The following is a 19441-nucleotide window of genomic DNA, read 5'->3' as shown; positions in this document are numbered from 1 at the left end:
ATGAATTTTTATCCATTCTCTTCTTTCTCTCTCTCCTAAGGTGAGAGCTGGTGAGAGGTAGATGGTAACCACAATGAAGATCCTTTACTGACTATTCTGGCTCTATGCAACTGCCACTTTGCCCAATGGCTAGACAGGCATTCCCCCAACTCGTGGCAGCTTTATGTGGGGACTTCCACATCTAGTGTCCTCTGACTCATCTCCTACCCTTACCTCTCCTAGACTGTTCAATGCAGGAATGAAAGGGAAGAGTATAAATGGCATTTTTGTGAGAAGTAGATGGGGTTGGGAGGGAGGCCCTGGTTCTTAAAGGGGCCAGTGAATTTTTAAATGATGATTTCAAGGTAGTTCTCATTGGGGTCCTGAGTCCTCTTTGGGGTTGTTGAATTCTTAAATGGGACTGACCAATGAAAAATGGAGACTTGGCTAGTTTTCTCCATTGTTCTACAGAGGCATCCACTTCCAAGAACAGGGAGAGCTCAGAACCCTAATGAACAGAAGAATTCTGTGGAGCTACGGCTTCCATCCGGCTGATATACCTAGCAAACTTTGAAGCAACAGAGTCTCTCCATTTCAACACCTATTTGGCCCACTGGTTAGCCGATTGATGCAAAGGAAAACGATTGCCTTTACTCCCAACAGTAGATCTGCAAAGTTCTTATTCCCAGGTACAGCCTTCCTAAGAAGAAGCAAAGTGAACCATAGCTCCGGACCAGTGGTCCAGTCTGGAGGTTGCAAGCAGGATTGTCATTGTTGTGGCTTCCATTGAAGTGGATTTTGCTGCTAAGAAAACTGTTCCCCCTGGCCCTAGTCTTTCCAATGGGGTTACTGGTATTAGCGTCGTTATCATCACATCTATTAGCCAGGGTGATGGAACGGTGGTTTCAGGATCATAAAACTCCCTCTGACGAGTTGGTGTTGGAGGCAGGTTCTTATTTGGACTTGAATACAGGGAGTTCCTGGGTCCAAAAATCTGAGTCTACGTTCTCAAGAGAATCTCTAATGACCCCTAATGACTTCTGGCCAGGGTAATTCAAGGACAGGTTTTGACTGCTGAGGAGCACCAAAGCGACGGTCGATAGCCAATTTCCCTCCTTTGGCCAGTTTGCTTGTAACTTCCCCTAGGTCACTAAACTCTCGAATAACACCCAACACCTTGAATGTCAATTCTGTTTCTGGATTCTCAGCTTCCACAGGAGTTGGTCCAGCAACGGGTGTGGTTGGGTCCATAGTTTCCCTAAACTCCTCTTCTCCAGGGACTGGAAAACTATCATTTTGTTGCAATAGTAACCCGGGCAATAGCCTGACAATATCAAGGCAATTGGACTAGTCTCCTTCTTCCAAGAAATCTTAATTGCTGTTGTGTAAGCCTTGGGTGACAAGGAGTAGCTCTGTACTGAAGTGCTTACAGAAGGGCACCAAGAATACCTGCAATCATTCGAATTCTTCACTGCTGCTTCTTCAGGAAAGAGGGTCTATCAAAAATGTTTGCCAAATCCCCTGACTTCCATCCTTTCCTTTTCTCCCTGCCTACTGAGCGTGACCACTGAGAGGATGGACGTCTCCTTACTGGAATATTGGGCACTTTCTGCTTTCTTTCTCATGATCTTTGCTGAAAGGGAGAAGGAGGAAAGCACTTCTTCCAACCCCACCCTCTATATATACTGTATCTAGGAAGCAATTGATGAATACCCATCTATTGGCAAATTATGCTGAAGAGCAAGGCTACGTGGCTTTTTATCTAAAAAACGATCCAGCCTGGATCGATCACATGAACTTTTGACTCTGGAACTATATGAGCATGGCATACGCTCTACTGCTGCCTCTATACAGTAAATAACAATCTCAGGGATCAGGATCCTGATAACCTTCCTTATAAAGAGGAGCTTGTGAAAACTCTCACTCCGAATCAACATTATCTTTTCTGGAATGCAAAGGAAGAAGCAGTCCTTGGGGAATCCCAGCATAAGGATTAGCATGTGATGATGTAGCACATGGTGAACTAGATCCTGGTGGATGTACTGTAGAGTGAGGCGATGTAGCACATGAAGACTTAAAACAATAAGTTCTAGTGCGTGGGGAACTATCTCTAGGCAGCCTAGCGTATGAGCCTTATGCATGCCAGTACAATATAAGAGAAGTCTTTACACATCGAGAATCTTTTCAATGGTACTCTGAAAGTGAAGTTCTCCTTTGCAAAGATAGATTATGTTTAACCCTTGAGCTTGAAGTAATTGTGTACTTGTTGGCAATCGTATACAAGTGATCGATAGTATACGCTTAGGCAATCATATGTGAGTGGACGGTAATGTGTGTATGGGAAATTGTGAGCGCGTGAACAATCGTGAGTGCGTAGATTTGTCTGAATCTGGTGCGTAAAGTTACCTTGTCTGTATCTGGCACGTGAAGACGAATCTACTTTTCATGAACTCTCAACTCAAGATTGTACGCATGAAGATGACAATACACATGAAGAGCTAATTGACAAAAAGTGAGCACATGGATGATCTCGTTCACATATGCACAAATGTGCATTTGGTGTGTATAAATACAATTGTGTAGTCAGCGATGATCGTGCACGTAGGGAAAATCACAGCGACTAAGGTCTCACATGAAACTCCTCTCTGGTAGATAATTAATTCTAGCTTCTACATCTAGAACTATTAGTCACTGTGTGTAGAAGGGAGTGACTTTCGAGTGCCTTCTGTAGGAGAGCTGACGTCATCACTAGGAAGTTCCTAAACTCTTTCACACTTATGTGAAGAAGGAATGAAAAGTCTGAAAAGACTTATGAGGACTTATACCGTTCACTCTTCTTCGACTTTGGAGGGTGTGATGTAGTCGCAGGCTCAGTAGGAGAGGATGAGGAAGACGACACGGGGCTGGAAGGGGAAGGGGGACGGGGGATGGGTCTTTTCCTTCTCTTCTCACCAGTCGAAGTCGGTGAAATTACAACTAACGAATGCAACTCTGTGGAAGACTAGCATAAAACATCAATAGCGATTTCCTTTGGCTGCGAAAGGGCAGCAGCCTTGTCATCAAGGGCTCCTTCTGCAGGTGGGGGGGGGGGGAACAATAGCAGGCTTTGGCCTAAACAAACTTCTTTCTTAAAGAACTCTTTTAATACCTAAAGAAGGCCATAAGGCATGCAGGGCCTGGTCCCTAAAGGAGTCATCATTAGTGTCAAAGATATACAAGAGGAAGGGTGGAGATTAGCACATTGAGAACAAAGGACTAAATTAAGATTTGTGGCTTAGTACAACAAGTATTATGAATGCTGGTTAGTACAACAAGTATTATGAATTCTGGTTCACAGCATCCAGGATTAACTTATTGGTACAATATTTCAAAGAGTAAAATATCTGTCTTTAAACAAAGAAGACACCAGATATCTAAAAAAAAAAAAAAGTTAAAATGATATCCAACTGTCTTTATCATCAAAGCCATAATCTAAAGAAACAGAGGCAGTGTTGTTGGTTAGCACAACAAAATCAACCTGATAAACATGATAGAAGTTGAATTTGGGATAGTTCATGAGGTTCCCTCAGGGGACAGAGGCTTGTTGTTACAGTGATAGCTGTTGCTGGAGGAGGAATAACATTAAGATTAATTGTACCTAATTTATCTTTATGTACTGTATTCTTAGGTTGTGAGTCTCTCATTCCAAAGTTAACAGTTTATGTTTCGAAGATAAGATTCATGGAAATCCACTAAGCAAGATTTTTATTCTTTTACATTAAATACAGTTAACTACAGCAGAGCCAATCAATAAATTGCAATCAAGTGCCCCCTTTGCTGAAGAAAAAATAGAAGTATAAAGCTGCAATACTAACAAATTCGGAGCTTAACATACTGAAGAGTTAATCTGTCTTAACCTTCGCTTTCAAACAATATAATAGCTACAAATTGTAGAGCACCTCTCTATAAATAACAAATTTTAATTTACCTGTGTCCCTGAGCTGTAAATGCCAGACCTGGGACTAGAATGAGGTCAAGTCCTCCAGAGGACAATGCTTCTTCACAATCTTGATCCAAGTTGGGCTGCTTAATATTCCATTTGGTAACAGGAAGAGAATTGTACTCGTTCAAGCTTCCAAGTCGAACCATGTCCATGTGGTTGCTCTTACTATCATATCTAAAAATATCAAATGGACATTATTCATCAAGTCTATATATATGAAGGTCTTAAACATAAAAAAGGACAAATTTGGAAATAATATGTTATTTTGATAATAAAATAAATTTTTGAATATACTTACCCGGTGATTATATAAGCTGCAGCTCTGCTGCTCGACAGAAAACTCTACGTAAAAAATCCGCCAGCGATCGCTATGCAGGTAGGGGGTGTACTTCAACAGCGCCATCTGTCGTGCAGGTACTCAGTACTCATTGTAAACAAAGAACTCAATTTTCTCCTCGGTCCACTGCGTCTCTATTGGGGAGGAAGGGAGGGTCCTTTAATATATAATCACCGGGTAAGTATATTCAAAAATTTATTTTATTATCAAAATAACATTTTTCAATATTTAACTTAGCCGGTGATTATATAAGCTGATTCACACCCAGGGGGGTGGGTAGAGACCAGCAATAAATGTTTACATTAATATGAGCTAAGGATTTTTTATTTCATTTTAGAAGTTATCAAAATAACAAAAATAAAATAAATAAGTACCTGGTAAGGAAGTCGACTTGAACAATTACTCTGCCTTTTTAAGTACGTCTTCCTTACGGAGCCTCGCGATCCTCTTAGGATGCTGAGCGACCCCTAGGATCTGAAGTATGAAGGGTTGTGTTACATCCTCGTCCCTTTAGTGCTTAGGTTCCAAGAAGACAGGTTGGTAAGTCCGTACTTTATTCTGGTACATCAAATACAAGTAAACAGACCCATGCTTCTGCTGGCGTCACAGTTCGTGGATCGGGGAAGACAACAATAACAACTCAAAGGTTCAACATAGTAGAATGAGAGAGTAGTGTTTCTCAATACATTACACTCCTCCCCCCTTAGGTTAACACAAAAAAAATCAAATTTGTTCAATGAGTCTCCTAGGTTTTTTACTTACTCTGGTAGATTTTCTTACAATGGCACCAGTATCACAATTACTGTTCTCTGATCCTACTACAGTACTTCTACATTGGGATTACAAATCCTACTTGAGTTCTGAATAGAGTTATTTGTTTCTTCTAATCCTTGTACATTATTGGGAGAAGAAACTACAGGAACAGAAGGAATCATTGTATCTTTTAATAGTGATGATTCATCAGTTACTCTAGTATTATACATTTTTCTCTCAAATAACTGTGATAAGTGACGCTTCCAAGTCAAAATACCATTAACATCTACAGAAACTAAATAATTCCTTTCACCCAGAACTTTGATAATCTTAGCTTCTACCCATTCTGGTCCTTTACCAAAATTCCTGGCATATACTGCATCACCAACTCTGAATTTAGACTCATGAACGTAAAACTCATCTCCTTGTTTAGGCATTATTACATCTAGTGGACCCTTAAATTTCCTTCCAAATAATAATTCAGCTGGGGAGCAGCCAGTGGAAGACTGTACTGTACGTCTATAAGTATACAAAAATTTTGCCATTCTGGTTTTTACAGGCAATTTACAATCAAACTTTTTGAAATTAGTTTTGAATATTCGGACAGCCCGTTCTGCAAGCCCATTTGTACTTGGATTATATGGTGCTCCTGAACAATGTCTAACACCATTTTTCTGAAAGAAATTCTGAGTCTCCCTAGCCATAAAACAAGTTGCGTTATCAGATACAATTGTGTCAGGAATACCATAATTAGCAAAACACGACCTTAAACATTGTATGGTATCCTCTGAAGTTATATTCTTACAAGCATAGACATCAATAAATTTAGAAAAGGAATCAATAATAATCAAATATTGCATGTTGTCAATGGGCCCACAATAATCTACATGCAAGCGGGACCAAGGTCTATCTACTGACGGCCAAGATAAAGGTGAAATGGCCTTATGTTTGAGATTTGTTATACATAATGCACAGTTAGAAGTTATTTGTTCCAAATCTTGGTCCATATTAGGCCAATATACAAAAGACCTTGCTTCGGCTTTCATGGCAACAATACCCTTGTGGCCCTCATGAAGCATTTCCATAACACGCTTTCTCAACATTTCAGGAACCAAAATACGATTCCTATACAGTAATACATTATCATGCAAAGAAAGATCATTTCTCAATTTATAGAATGGTAACATACAATTTTCCATCACATTTTCCTTGGGGAACCCCCTCCTTACATAATCTCTTACTCTGCATAAAACAGTGTCTCTTTCTATACATTCTTTTACCATTGTAACATCAAAAGAATTCTTATCCAAAATATTAATCAAATTTACATATTCTCCTGGTACATGAAAATCAGTATCATCTCTACATAATGGTAGCCTACTAAGAGCATCTGCCACTGTATTATGCACTCCCTTAATGTGCTCAATTTTAAAATCAAAACCTGATAGGAATAAAGCCCACCTTTGAATACGAGCATTAGATAATTGTGGAATACTCTTACTAGGGTTAAATAGATGAGTCAAGGGTTTATGGTCCGTCCTAATAACGAACTTCCTACCCAAAAGGAAATCAGAAAACTTCTTGACTCCAAAAATAATGGATAAAGCCTCTCTATCAATTTGAGAATAATTACACTCAGCATTAGCTAATTTTCTACTTTTGAACGAAATGGTAGAAATTTTACCCTTATATTCTTGTTTAAGAACAGCTCCCACTCCTACAGGGCTAGCATCAACTTCTAAAATCATGGTAGCATTGGGGTTAAAATTATCCAAAATATCAGCTCTACCCAAGGCTTCCTTAATACTCTGGAAAGCTTCTTCATGAACTGCTGACCAATGAAACTCAACATTCTTTTGTGTCAAATTATATAAAGGACATAAAATAGAACTGAACTGAGGTACAAACCTATTGTAATAAGTGCATAACCCCAAAAATGATTTCAAAGACTGGACAGACTGAGGGGTTGGAGCTTCCAAAATTGCCTCTATTTTCTTTGGGTCAGGTTTAATTCCCTCACAACTTAAAATGTATCCTAAATAAGGTACTTCCCTAGAACCGATAATACATTTATCTTTATTCAATTTAACATTTCTCAGTTGCAAAATTGAGAAAACCTTACATAAACTCCTGTCATGTTCCTCTTTGGTAGCTCCGACAATCAATATGTCATCTAAAAATACATGAACACCCTCAATATTTGCCAATAATTCAGAAATAAACCTCTGAAATATACCTGGTGCTGATGACAACCCAAAAGGCAATCGGTGGAACTTATATAATCCCAAATGAGTATTCATAATTAAATATTGTTGAGAATTTTCACTCACAGATACCTGTAAATATGCATTTTTCAAATCCAATTTTGAAATATACTGACAAGAACCTACATTTGCCAAAATGTCATCCAATCTCGGTAATGGAAAGGTATTAACACTTGTTTGGGTATTGAGATACTTAAAATCTACACAAATCCTTATTTCACCATTAGGTTTCATTACAGGAACAATAGGACTGGCCCAATCTCCTGCATGCTCGACCTTGCTCACTATATTTTTACTTTCCAGTTCTTTCAAACTATTCTCAATTTTACATTTATAATGATAAGGCACAGATCTGGCTTTAAAATACTTAGGCACAGCATTTTCTTTTAACATTAATTGACATTCATAATTTGTAATGGGTGATCCTTCCACCACCTGATACTCATTGAACATTTTTACATAATCAAGCTTAAGCCTAGATGCACTACTTGGGGTAATAAGAGGACCTTTAAATTTATCATCACTCACATTATCAACTTGTACCCACTGGTATTTCAATTTCTTCATCAAAGACCTGCCTGCTAAATTTAAATCATTATCTACAACAAAAAACTTTTGTCCCTTGACCATTTGGCCTTTAAAAGAAACATCACAATTTATTTCACCATACACCTGCATTTCCGCTTTATCATAATTAGCTAAGCGTTTCCTTGTGGGTAATGGTGTTAAATTCAATTTATTAGCATCATGCCGTGAAATAGTGGATGCACCACTGCCAGTGTCTAATTCAAATTCTAGGGGAAACCCATTTAACCTTAAAATTTCTCTATATGGTTCCTCATAATCATCGACAAAGTCAATAGAATTCACATCAAAATCAAAAAGTTTCAATAAATCATAAGAATCATGAAAATTTTCATTAACAGGAATATGCTTACTAGTAGACTCGTCTACATCATGCACTGTATTAACATTCCTAGATTTATTTCTAACCTTTTTATTGGAACACACTGTACTCACATGGCCTTCCTTGCCACAGTAATAACATTTAGCATTCTTAAATTTACAATTATTAGCTAAATGGTTATCACGCCCACAATGAATGCATTTACCTTGAGCTTTACCATAATCACTTTTACCTCTCCCCTTAGAGTCTGCACTAGAATTAGGCCTAGGCCTAGTTACTTTATGCCTAACCTTGTTAACGGTACCTGATGGCCTATTATCTGTAAAAGAACTTGAAGTAGGACTACACTCAGTAACATAGGCAGTTTCTAAATTGGTAACCTTGGCAAGTAAATCACGAGAGGAGATGGATTTAAACTCAAAAGGATCAGCTAATAAAACCTTAAAATATACTTCATTATCAATACCAACCAATAACTGTTCCTTCAACCTTCGGTCAAACTCATTATTAAATTCACACTGTTGAGCTAATAATTTAAGTTCTGCATAATATTCCTTCACTGATTCACTACTTTTCTTCTTCCTCTGTAGGAAATCACATAATGCTCTATGATAACTTGGTTTCGTTATGAAATGAGACTTAAGTTGATTTACTAGGTCATCAAAAGGAACTGCAGACGGCAATTTCGGTGCTGTTAACTTACAGATCGTGGAAAAAGTCTCTACTCCCACTGAAGAAAGCAACAAAGCCCTTTTTGCTGTCGCCTCGGTTACTTCGTTTACTTCACAATTCATGGAAAATAGATCCAACCAACAATTTAGTTCCAACTTATCTGGATTGAATTCGGGAATTGCCGGTCTCCTTGTACCTGCCATCCTTCCTGACTGGGTATGGAACTTCGGTAAATCGGTAGTCCCCAACAATTACAGCTGAACTCAGGCTACTCACTGGAGTCTGGACGTTGGCCAGGCCTAAACTGGGTGTGCTAGGCTAGATACGGCCGGCTGTCGTTGGTACACTAACTCTGCTTCCATATGACATACCTCTTTGTACACTGGATCCCATCCTCGTCGCCACTGTTACATCCTCGTCCCTTTAGTGCTTAGGTTCCAAGAAGACAGGTTGGTAAGTCCGTACTTTATTCTGGTACATCAAATACAAGTAAACAGACCCATGCTTCTGCTGGCGTCACAGTTCGTGGATCGGGGAAGACAACAATAACAACTCAAAGGTTCAACATAGTAGAATGAGAGAGTAGTGTTTCTCAATACATTACAGGTTGCAACCCATACCACAGGACCTCATCAAAACCTCTAATCTAGGCGCTTCTCAAGAAAAGAATCTGACCACCCGCCAAATCAACCAGGATGCGAAAGGCTTCTTAGCCTTCCGGACAACCCAAAAACAACAATAAAAACATTTCAAGAGAAAGATTAAAAAGGTTATGGAATTAGGGGATTGTAGTGGTTGAGCCCTCACCCACTACTGCACTCGCTGCTACGAATGGTCCCAGGGTGTAGCAGTTCTCGTAAAGAGACTGGACATCTTTAAGATAAAAAGACGCGAACACTGACTTGCTTCTCCAATAGGTTGCGTCCATTATACTTTGCAGAGATCTATTTTGTTTAAAGGCCACTGAAGTTGCGACAGCTCTAACTTCATGTGTCCTTACCTTCAGCAAAGCTTGGTCTTCCTCATTCAGATGGGAATGAGCTTCTCGTATTAACAGTCTGATAAAATAGGATAAAGCATTCTTTGACATAGGCAAAGATGGTTTCTTAACTGAACACCATAAAGCTTCTGACTGTCCTCGTAAAGGTTTAGTTCATCTTAAATAGAACTTAAGAGCTCTCACAGGGCATAAGACTCTTTCAAGTTCATTTCCAACCATATTTGATAGGCTTGGAATATCGAACGATTTCGGCCAAGGACGAGAAGGTAGCTCGTTTTTGGCTAGAAAACCAAGTTGTAAAGAACATGTAGCCGTTTCAGATGAAAATCCGATGTTCCTGCTGAAGGCGTGAATCTCACTGACTCTTTTAGCTGTGGCTAAGTAAACCAGGAAAAGAGTCTTTAAAGTGAGATCTTTAAAGGAGGCTGATTGTAGCGGCTCGAACCTTTCTGACATGAGGAATCTTAGTACCACGTCTAAATTCCAACCAGGTGTAGCCAAACGACGCTCCTTCGTGGTCTCAAAAGACTTAAGGAGGTCCTGTAGATCTTTGTTGTTGGAAAGATCTAAGCCTCTGTGACGGAAGACTGATGCCAACATGCTTCTGTAACCCTTGATAGTGGGAGCTGCAAGAGATCTTTCTTTCCTCAGGTATAAAAGGAAGTCAGCTATTTGAGTTACAGAGGTACTGGTTGAGGATACTGATACTGACTTGCACCAGTTTCGGAAGACTTCCCACTTCGATTGGTAGACTCAAGTGTGGATGTCCTCCTTGCTCTAGCAATCGCCCTGGCTGCCTCCTTCGAAAAGCCTCTAGCTCTCGAGAGTCTTTCGATAGTCTGAAGGCAGTCAGACGAAGAGCGTGGAGGCCTTGGTGTACCTTCTTTACGTGTGGCTGACGTAGAAGGTCCACCCTTAGAGGAAGAGTTCTGGGAACGTCCACTAGCCATCGAAGTACCTCGGTGAACCATTCTCTCTCGGGCCAGAGGGGAGCAACTAACGTCAACCTTGTCCCTTCGTGAGAGGCGAACTTCTGCAGTACCTTGTTGACAATCTTGAACGGGGGGAATGCATATAGGTCTAGATGCGACCAATCTAGGAGAAAGGCATCTATATGAACTGCTGCTGGGTCCGGGATTGGTGAGCAATAAATTGGGAGCCTCTTGGTCATCGAGGTTGCGAAGAGATCTATGGTAGGCTGGCCCCATGTGGCCCACAGTCTCTTGCACACATCCTTGTGTAGGGTCCATTCTGTTGGAATGATTTGTCCCTTCCGACTGAGGCAATCTGCCATGACATTCAAGTTGCCTTGGATGAACCTCGTTACTAGTGAAATGTTTAGATCTTTTGACCAGGTGAGGAGGTCCCTTGCGATCTCGTACAACGTCATAGAGTGGGTCCCTCCTTGCTTGGAGATGTACGCCAAAGCCGTGGTGTTGTCCGAGTTCACCTCCACCACTTTGCCTTGAAGGAGAGACTTTAAGCTTTTCAAGGCCAGATGAACTGCCAGAAGCTCCTTGCAGTTGATATGCATTGTCCTTTGACTCGAGTTCCAAGTTCCCGAGCATTCCCGACCGTCTAATGTCGCGCCCCAGCCCGTGTCCGATGCGTCCGAGAAGAGAACGTGGTTGGGAGTCTGAACAGCCAGGGGCAGACCCTCTCTGAGGCTGATACTGTCCTTCCACCAAGTCAGGGAAGACTTCATCTTCTCGGAAATGGGGATCGAGACCGCTTCTAGCGTCTTGTCCTTTTTCCAGTGAACAGCTAGGTGATATTGAAGAGGACGGAGGTGTAGTCTTCCTAACGATACGAACTGTTCCAGGGATGATAGCGTCCCTATCAGACTCATCCACTGCCTGACTGAACATCGTTCCTTCTTCAGCATGTTCTGGATGCATAACTGGGCTTGACTTGTTCTGGGGGCCGACGGAAAAGCCCGAAAAGCTAGACTGTGAATCTCCATCCCTAAATACACAATAGTTTGGGATGGGACCACTTGAGACTTTTCCATATTGACCAGGAGACCCAATTCCTTGGTCAGATCTAGAGTCCACTTTAGATCCTTCAGACAGCGACGACTGAAAGAAGCTCTTAGAAGCCAGTCGTCCAAATAGAGGGAGGCTCTGATGTCCGCTAAATGAAGGAATTTGGCTACATTCCTCATCAGCCTCGTAAACACAAGAGGAGCTGTGCTTAGGCCAAAGCACAGGGCTTGAAAATGGTAGACAACCTTTTCGTAAACGAATCTCAGAAAAGGTTGGGAGTCTGGGTGGATGGGGACGTGAAAGTATGCGTCCCTTAGGTCTAAAGAGACCATCCAGTCTTCCCTTCTGACCGCTGCTAGAACGGACTTTGTGGTCTCCATGGAGAACGTCTGCTTTGTGACAAAGACATTCAGCGCACTGACGTCTAGCACCGGCCTCCACCCTCCTGTCTTCTTTGGCACTAAGAAGAGACGGTTGTAGAAGCCCGGGGTTTGATGGTCAAGGATTTTGACTACCGCTCCCTTTTCTAGTAAGAGAGACACCTCCTGTTTCAATGCTCGTCTCTTGTCTTCCTCTCTGTACCTGGGAGAGAGATCGATGGGAGACGTTGCTAGAGGGGGTTTTCGTACAAACGGGATCTTGTAACCCTCTCTGAGCAACTTCACAGATTGAGCATCTGCGCCTCTCTTCTCCCAGGTCTGCCAGAAGTTCTTGAGTCTGGCTCCCACTGCTGTCTGAAGAAGCTGGCAGTCAGACTCTGCCTTTAAAGGACTTGGTTCCTTTCTTCTTCCCACGTCTCCCTTCGGCACGAGCACCTCCTCTGCTGGAGGCTCTGCCACGAAAGGGCGGAATAAATCTGGACGCTGGAGTGTCCATCCTTGGTCTTGACAAGGTAGGCAAAGGGGTGGCTTTGCGGGCAGAGGACGCAACCAGGTCATGGGTGTCCTTCTGTATCAAAGAAGCAGCAATCTCCTTAATCAAGTCCTCTGGAAAAAGGCACTTAGAGAGAGGAGCAAACAGAAGTTCTGATCTTTGACACGGTGTCACTCCAGCTGACAGGAAAGAGCAAAGGTTCTCACGCTTCTTGAGGACTCCGGATACGAACGATGCCGCAAGCTCACTAGATCCGTCACGAATGGCCTTGTCCATGCAGGACATGATGAGCAAGGAAGATTCCTTCTCAGTCGGGGAGATCTTCCTGCTCAAAGCTCCCAGACACCAGTCCAAAAAGTTGAAGACCTCGAAGGCTCTAAATACTCCTTTCAACAGATGGTCTAGGTCCGAAGGTGACCAGCATATCTTAGAGCGTCTCATGGCTAGCCTGCGGGGAGAGTCTACAAGACTTGAGAAGTCGCCCTGGGCAGAGGCAGGAACTCCCAAGCCGAGAACTTCTCCCGTGGCATACCAGACGCTCGATCTGGAAGAGAGTTTAGTAGGGGGAAACGTAAAAGCTGTCTTCCCTAGACTCTTTTTGGTCTGCATCCAATCTCCTAAAACTCGTAAAGCTCTCTTGGACGAGCGTGCGAGGACGAGTCTAGTAAAGGCAGGCGAGGATAACTGCGTACCTAAAGCAAACTCTGACGGAGGAGAGCGCGGAGCCACAGACACAAACTGGTCCGGAAACATCTCTTTGAACAGAGCAAGAACTTTTCTAAAGTCCAAAGAGGGTTGCGTGGACTTGGGCTCGTCAAGGTCCGAATGTGGTTCATCAACGTGTGCCGCATCGTCATCATCAGAGAGTCCATCATCCGAGAATTGAGGAGGAAGCGGCAATGGAGTAGGTATCGGCTGGTCAGCTGAGTCCGGTCGCACGGGTGCACGCGTGACTGAACCAGACGCAACGTCATGGAACTGTTGCCCAGTCTGTGAGCTGGCAACAACCATAGCAGCGCGGGGACGCACAGCGTCTACTCCAGACTGTCTAGTCTGATGTGGGTGAGCAGAGGCAACCACACTGGGTTGCGGAGGTTGACGCACCGCGTCAAAACAAAACAACTCTGACGGTTGTTGTACCTCGCGAACGTCAACGGAAGGTTCCGTGCGTCGCTGAACGTCAACATGCGGCTAGCAGGGTACACTGGAACGCATGGGTGGCGGGACTCTCTCAGCTGGAGTGCGCAAGAAGGTCGCCTCAGCGTCCACAGGACGCACAACCGTGGTTGGTTGTAGGCAAGAGGTTGGTGCAGCAGCAACCTTCTCCGCACGAAAGTCCTGCATCAGAGACGTTAATTGGTACTGCATGGTCTGCAGCAAAGACCACTTAGGGTCTGCAGGAGCAGGTGCGGCGACAGACGGTGTAACTGCCTGAGGCGGTACCGCTTTGCCTCTCTTAGGAGGTGAGCAGTCATCGGAAGACTGCAGCGAGTCCGAACTGACCCAGTGGCTACAACTGGGCCGTTGGACTTGCGCGGAAGGGACCGACTTGCGCTTAAGAGGTCGTGAGACCTTGGTCCATGGTTTCTTACGAGAAACCTCTTCCGCAGACGAGGAATAAATGGGCTCTCTCGTCTTTGTGTGGGTGGGGCGATCTTGGGTAGATACGCCCGAAACCACGGAGGGAACGTCTGTTCGCTGATTAAAGCCTCTCGAACCCATTGGTCGTACGACATTGCTTCTCCCCTGGACTTGGGAGCTTGCAAGAGGTCCCGGACTAGGAGGACGACAGGCACGAACAGACGAACCCTCAAGCGCAACACTATCCACAACACTATCACTCACTTTATCACTTCCCACTGCACTCTTACACTTCAGCTCCTTGACGTCCGCCATGAGCTGGTTACGGTCACTAGCCAAGGACTCAACTCTCTCACCCAGAGCTTGGATGGCACGCATCATATCAGCCATCGAAGGTTCCTGAGTGCCAGAAGGGGGATTAGGAGCAACCACTACAGGGGAAGGAATAGGTTGTGGGGCATGAGGAGAGGAAAAATCAACAGAACGAGATGAACTTCTCCTGACTCTATCTCTCTCTAGCCTACGTGTATATTTCTGGAATTCGATAAAATCGAATTCCGAAAGCCCAACGCATTCCTCACATCGATCTTCCAATTGACAGGTTTTATCCCGACAATTGGAACAAACGGTGTGAGGATCGATAGAGGCCTTCGGAAGACGCCTTGAACAGTCCCTAGCATTACACTTCCTGAATTTTGGGACTTGAGAAGGGTCAGCCATTTTGAATTGATCAAAGGGGAATTCAAAAACTATCCAAAGTCATCAACAAATAATCCGATATCAAAAAAGAATGCAAGGATTTATTGAAGAGAAAGCCTGCACAGCGAAAGCTCAAAACTAGAAACGTGTACTTCACCAAATAGTTGTGAAAACAAATCCAGTTAGCAACAGCGAATTAGTAGGTCTTGCCGGTAGCACGACAGAGAGAAAATTGAGTTCTTTGTTTACAATGAGTACTGAGTACCTGCACGACAGATGGCGCTGTTAAAGTACACCCCCTACCTGCATAGCGATCGCTGGCGGATTTTTTACGTAGAGTTTTCTGTCGAGCAGCAGAGCTGCAGCTTATATAATCACCGGCTAAGTTAAATATTGAAAATTGTATTTTTCCTAACAATACAAAATTTTGTTGGGATTGCAAGTGATGTGTGTGGCAAGAAGGTTGTTGGAGGCAGCATGAGGAAGGGCAGTGAATGGTGGAATGAAGGAGTGAAGGTAAAAGTGGAAGAGAAAAAGAAGGCTTTTGAAGAATGGCTGCAGAGTAATAGTATAGAGAAGTATGAAAAATATAAAGAGAAAAATGTGGAAGTAAAGCGCAAGGTACGTGAGGCAAAGAGGGCAGCTGACCTGAGGTGGGGTCAGGGATTGGGTCATTCATATGAAGAGAATAAGAAGTTTTGGAAAGAAGTGAAGAGAGTAAGGAAGGCTGGCTCAAGAATTGAAGAGACAGTGAAAGATGGAAATGGAAGGTTGTTAAAAGGAGAGGAGGCAAGGAAAAGATGGGCGGAAAATTTTGAAAGTTTACTGAATGTTGAGGATAATAGGGAGGCAGATATAATTGCTGTTGCAGGTGTTGAGGTGCCAGTGATGGGAGATGAGAATGAGAGAGAGATTACAATAGATGAAGTGAGGAGAGCATTAGATGAAACGAGAGTAGGAAAGCGTCTGGTATGGATGATGTGAGAGCTGAGATGTTGAAGGAAGGGGGTGTGACTGTACTTGAATGGTTGGTGAGATTGTTTAATATGTGTTTTGTGTTGTCAATGGTACCAGTAGATTGGATTTGTGCATGTATTGTACCACTATATAAGGGTAAGGGAGATGTGCATGAGTGTTGTAATTCAAGGGGTATTAGTTTGTTAAGCGTAGTTGGAAAAGTGTATGGTAGAGTAATGATTAATAGGATTAAGGATAAAATGTTATTTTCATTAGTAAAATAAATTTTTGAATATACTTACCCGATGATCATATAGCTGTCAGCTCTGCTGCCCGACAGAAAAACCTACGGGCGGAATACGCCAGCGATCGCTATACAGGTGGGGGTGTACATCAACAGCGCCATCTGTCGAGTAGGTACTCAAGTACTCTATGTCAACACAGAACCAATTTTCTCCTCGGTCCACTGGGTCTCTATTGGGGAGGAAGGGTGGGTCCTTTAATTTATGATCATCGGGTAAGTATATTCAAAAATTTATTTTACTAATGAAAATAACATTTTTCAATATTAAACTTACCCGATGATCATATAGCTGATTCACACCCAGGGGGGTGGGTAGAGACCAGCATATATGTTAACCTTAAGAGCTAAGTATTCCGTATTTCATTTTAGCAGTTATTCAAAATAACAAACATAAAATTAATAAGTACCTGGTAAGGAAGTCGACTTGAACAATTACTCTGCCTTTTTAAGTACGTCTTCCTTACTGAGCCTCGCGATCCTCACAGGATGCTGAGCGACTCCTAGGAGCTGAAGTATGAAGGGCTGCAACCCATACTAAAGGACCTCATCACAACCTCTAATCTAGGCGCTTCTCAAGAAAGAATTTGACCACCCGCCAAAACAACCAGGATGCGAAAGGCTTCTTAGCCTTCCGGACAACCCAAAAACCAACAATAAAAAGCATTTCAAGAGAAAGATTAAAAAAGGTTATGGGATTATGGGAATGTAGTGGCTGAGCTCTCACCCACTACTGCACTCGCTGCTACGAATGGTCCCAGGGTGTAGCAGTTCTCGTAAAGAGACTGGACATCTTTAAGGTAAAATAATGCGAACACTGACTTGCTTCTCCAATAGGTTGCATCCATTACACTCTGCAGAGATCTGTTTTGTTTGAAGGCCACTGAAGTTGCGACAGCTCTAACTTCATGTGTCCTTACCATCAGCAAAGCATGGTCCTCCTCATTCAGATGGGAATGAGCTTCTCGAATTAAAAGTCTGATATAATAAGAAACTGCATTCTTCGACATTGGTAAAGAAGGTTTCTTAATGGCACACCATAAAGCTTCTGATTGTCCACGTAATGGCTTAGTCCGTTTCAAATAGTACTTAAGAGCTCTTACTGGGCAAAGTACTCTTTCTTGTTCATTTCCAACCAAACTAGTAAGGCTTGGAATTTCGAACGATTTGGGCCAAGGACGAGAAGGAAGTTCGTTTTTGGCTAAAAAACCAAGCTGTAAGGAACATGTAGCCGTTTCAGATGTAAATCCAATGTTCCTGCTGAAGGCGTGTATCTCACTGACTCTTTTAGCTGTTGCTAAGCAGACGAGGAAAAGAGTTTTCAAAGTGAGATCTTTAAAAGAGGCTGATTGAAGTGGCTCGAACCTTGCTGACATAAGGAATCTTAGTACCACGTCTAAGTTCCAACCTGGTGTGGCCAACCGACGCTCCTTCGCGGTCTCAAAAGACTTAAGGAGGTCCTGTAGATCTTTGTTGTTAGACAGATCTAAGCCTCTGTGACGGAAGACTGCTGCCAACATGCTTCTGTAACCCTTGATCGTGGGAGCTGAAAGGGATCTTTCCTTCCTTAGGTATAACAGGAAGTCAGCTATCTGAGTTACAGAGGTACTGGTTGAGGATACTGATTTGGACTTGCACCAACTTCGGAAGACTTCCCACTTCGACTGGTAGACTTTGAGAGTGGATGTCCTCCTAGCTCTAGCAATCGCTCTGGCTGCCTCCTTCGAAAAGCCTCTAGCTCTCGAGAGTCTTTCGATAGTCTGAAGGCAGTCAGACGAAGAGCGTGGAGGCTTGGGTGTACCTTCTTTACATGCGGCTGACGCATAAGGTCCACTCTTAGAGGAAGTGTTCTGGGAACGTCTACTAGCCATTGCAGTACCTCGGTGAACCATTCTCTCGCGGGCCAGAGGGGAGCAACCAACGTCAACCGTGTCCCTTCGTGAGAGGCGAACTTCTGCAGTACTCTGTTGACAATCTTGAACGGGGGGAACGCATAAAGGTCTAGATGGGACCAATCCAGAAGAAAGGCATCTATGTGAACTGCTGCTGGGTCCGGAATCGGTGAACAATAATTTGGGAGCCTCTTGGTCATCGAGGTTGCGAACAGATCTATGGTGGGTTGGCCCCACAATGCCCATAGTTTGTTGCATACATTCTTGTGAAGGGTCCACTCTGTTGGGATGATTTGACCCTTCCGGCTGAGGCGGTCTGCCATGACATTCATGTCGCCTTGAATGAACCTCGTTACAAGGGATATGTTTCGATCTCTTGACCAGGTGAGGAGGTCCCTTGCGATCTCGTACAACTTCATCGAATGAGTCCCTCCTTGCTTGGAGATGTACGCCAGTGCTGTGGTGTTGTCGGAGTTCACCTCCACCACCTTACCTAGAAGGAGGGACTTGAAGCTTCTCAAGGCCAGATGAACTGCCAGTAGCTCCTTGCAGTTGATGTGTAACTCGCTTTGAACCGCATTCCACGTGCCCGAGCATTCCCGACCGTCCAACGTCGCACCCCAGCCCGTGTCCGATGCGTCCGAGAAGAGAAGGTGGTCGGGGGTCTGAACAGCCAGTGGCAGACCCTCCCTGAGGAGAATGTTGTTCTTCCACCAAGTCAGTGACGACTTCATCTTCTCGGAAATAGGAACTGAGACCGCTTCTAGCGTCTTGTCCTTTCTCCAGTGAGCAGCTAAGTGAAATTGAAGGGGGCGAAGGTGGAGTCTCCCTAACGCGATGAACTGGTCCAGTGATGAAAGCGTCCCTATCAGACTCATCCACTGCCTGACTGAACACCGGTCCTTCTTCAGCATGGACTGGATGCATTCTTGGGCTTGACTGATTCTGGGGGCCGACGGAAAAGCCCGAAAAGCTTGACTCTGAATCTCCATTCCTAGGTAAACTATAGTTTGGGATGGGACGAGTTGGGACTTTTCTATATTGACCAGGAGACCCAATTCCTTGGTCAGATCTAGAGTCCACTGTAGATTCTCCAGACAGCGACGACTTGACGCAGCTCTCAAAAGCCAGTCGTCCAAATAGAGGGAGGCTCTGATGTTTGCTAAATGCAGGAATTTGGCAATATTCCTCATCAGTTTGGTAAAAACTAGAGGTGCCGTGCTTAGACCAAAGCACAGGGCTTGGAACTGGTATACGAC

At 43.4% G+C, this 19441-nt stretch overlaps 1 protein-coding gene across 2 annotated transcripts in view; it reads right to left on the bottom strand.

Moving 5' to 3' along the window:
* The window catches only part of Mthfs (methenyltetrahydrofolate synthetase), a 93194-nt gene that overhangs the window by 17784 nt on the left and 55969 nt on the right, over nt 1–19441 (bottom strand). For both annotated transcript variants that reach the window (XM_068393463.1, XM_068393464.1), the window contains exon 3: nt 3947–4135. In XM_068393463.1, the coding sequence (XP_068249564.1) occupies nt 3947–4135 (189 nt within the window). The remainder of the gene's footprint in view (nt 1–3946; nt 4136–19441) is intronic.

Source organism: Palaemon carinicauda, chromosome 19, assembly GCF_036898095.1.
Source record: "Palaemon carinicauda isolate YSFRI2023 chromosome 19, ASM3689809v2, whole genome shotgun sequence".
Lineage (NCBI taxonomy): Eukaryota > Metazoa > Arthropoda > Malacostraca > Decapoda > Palaemonidae > Palaemon > Palaemon carinicauda.
The sequence above is the reverse complement of the archived record's forward strand: the minus strand, read 5'-3'. Positions and strand labels throughout refer to the sequence as shown.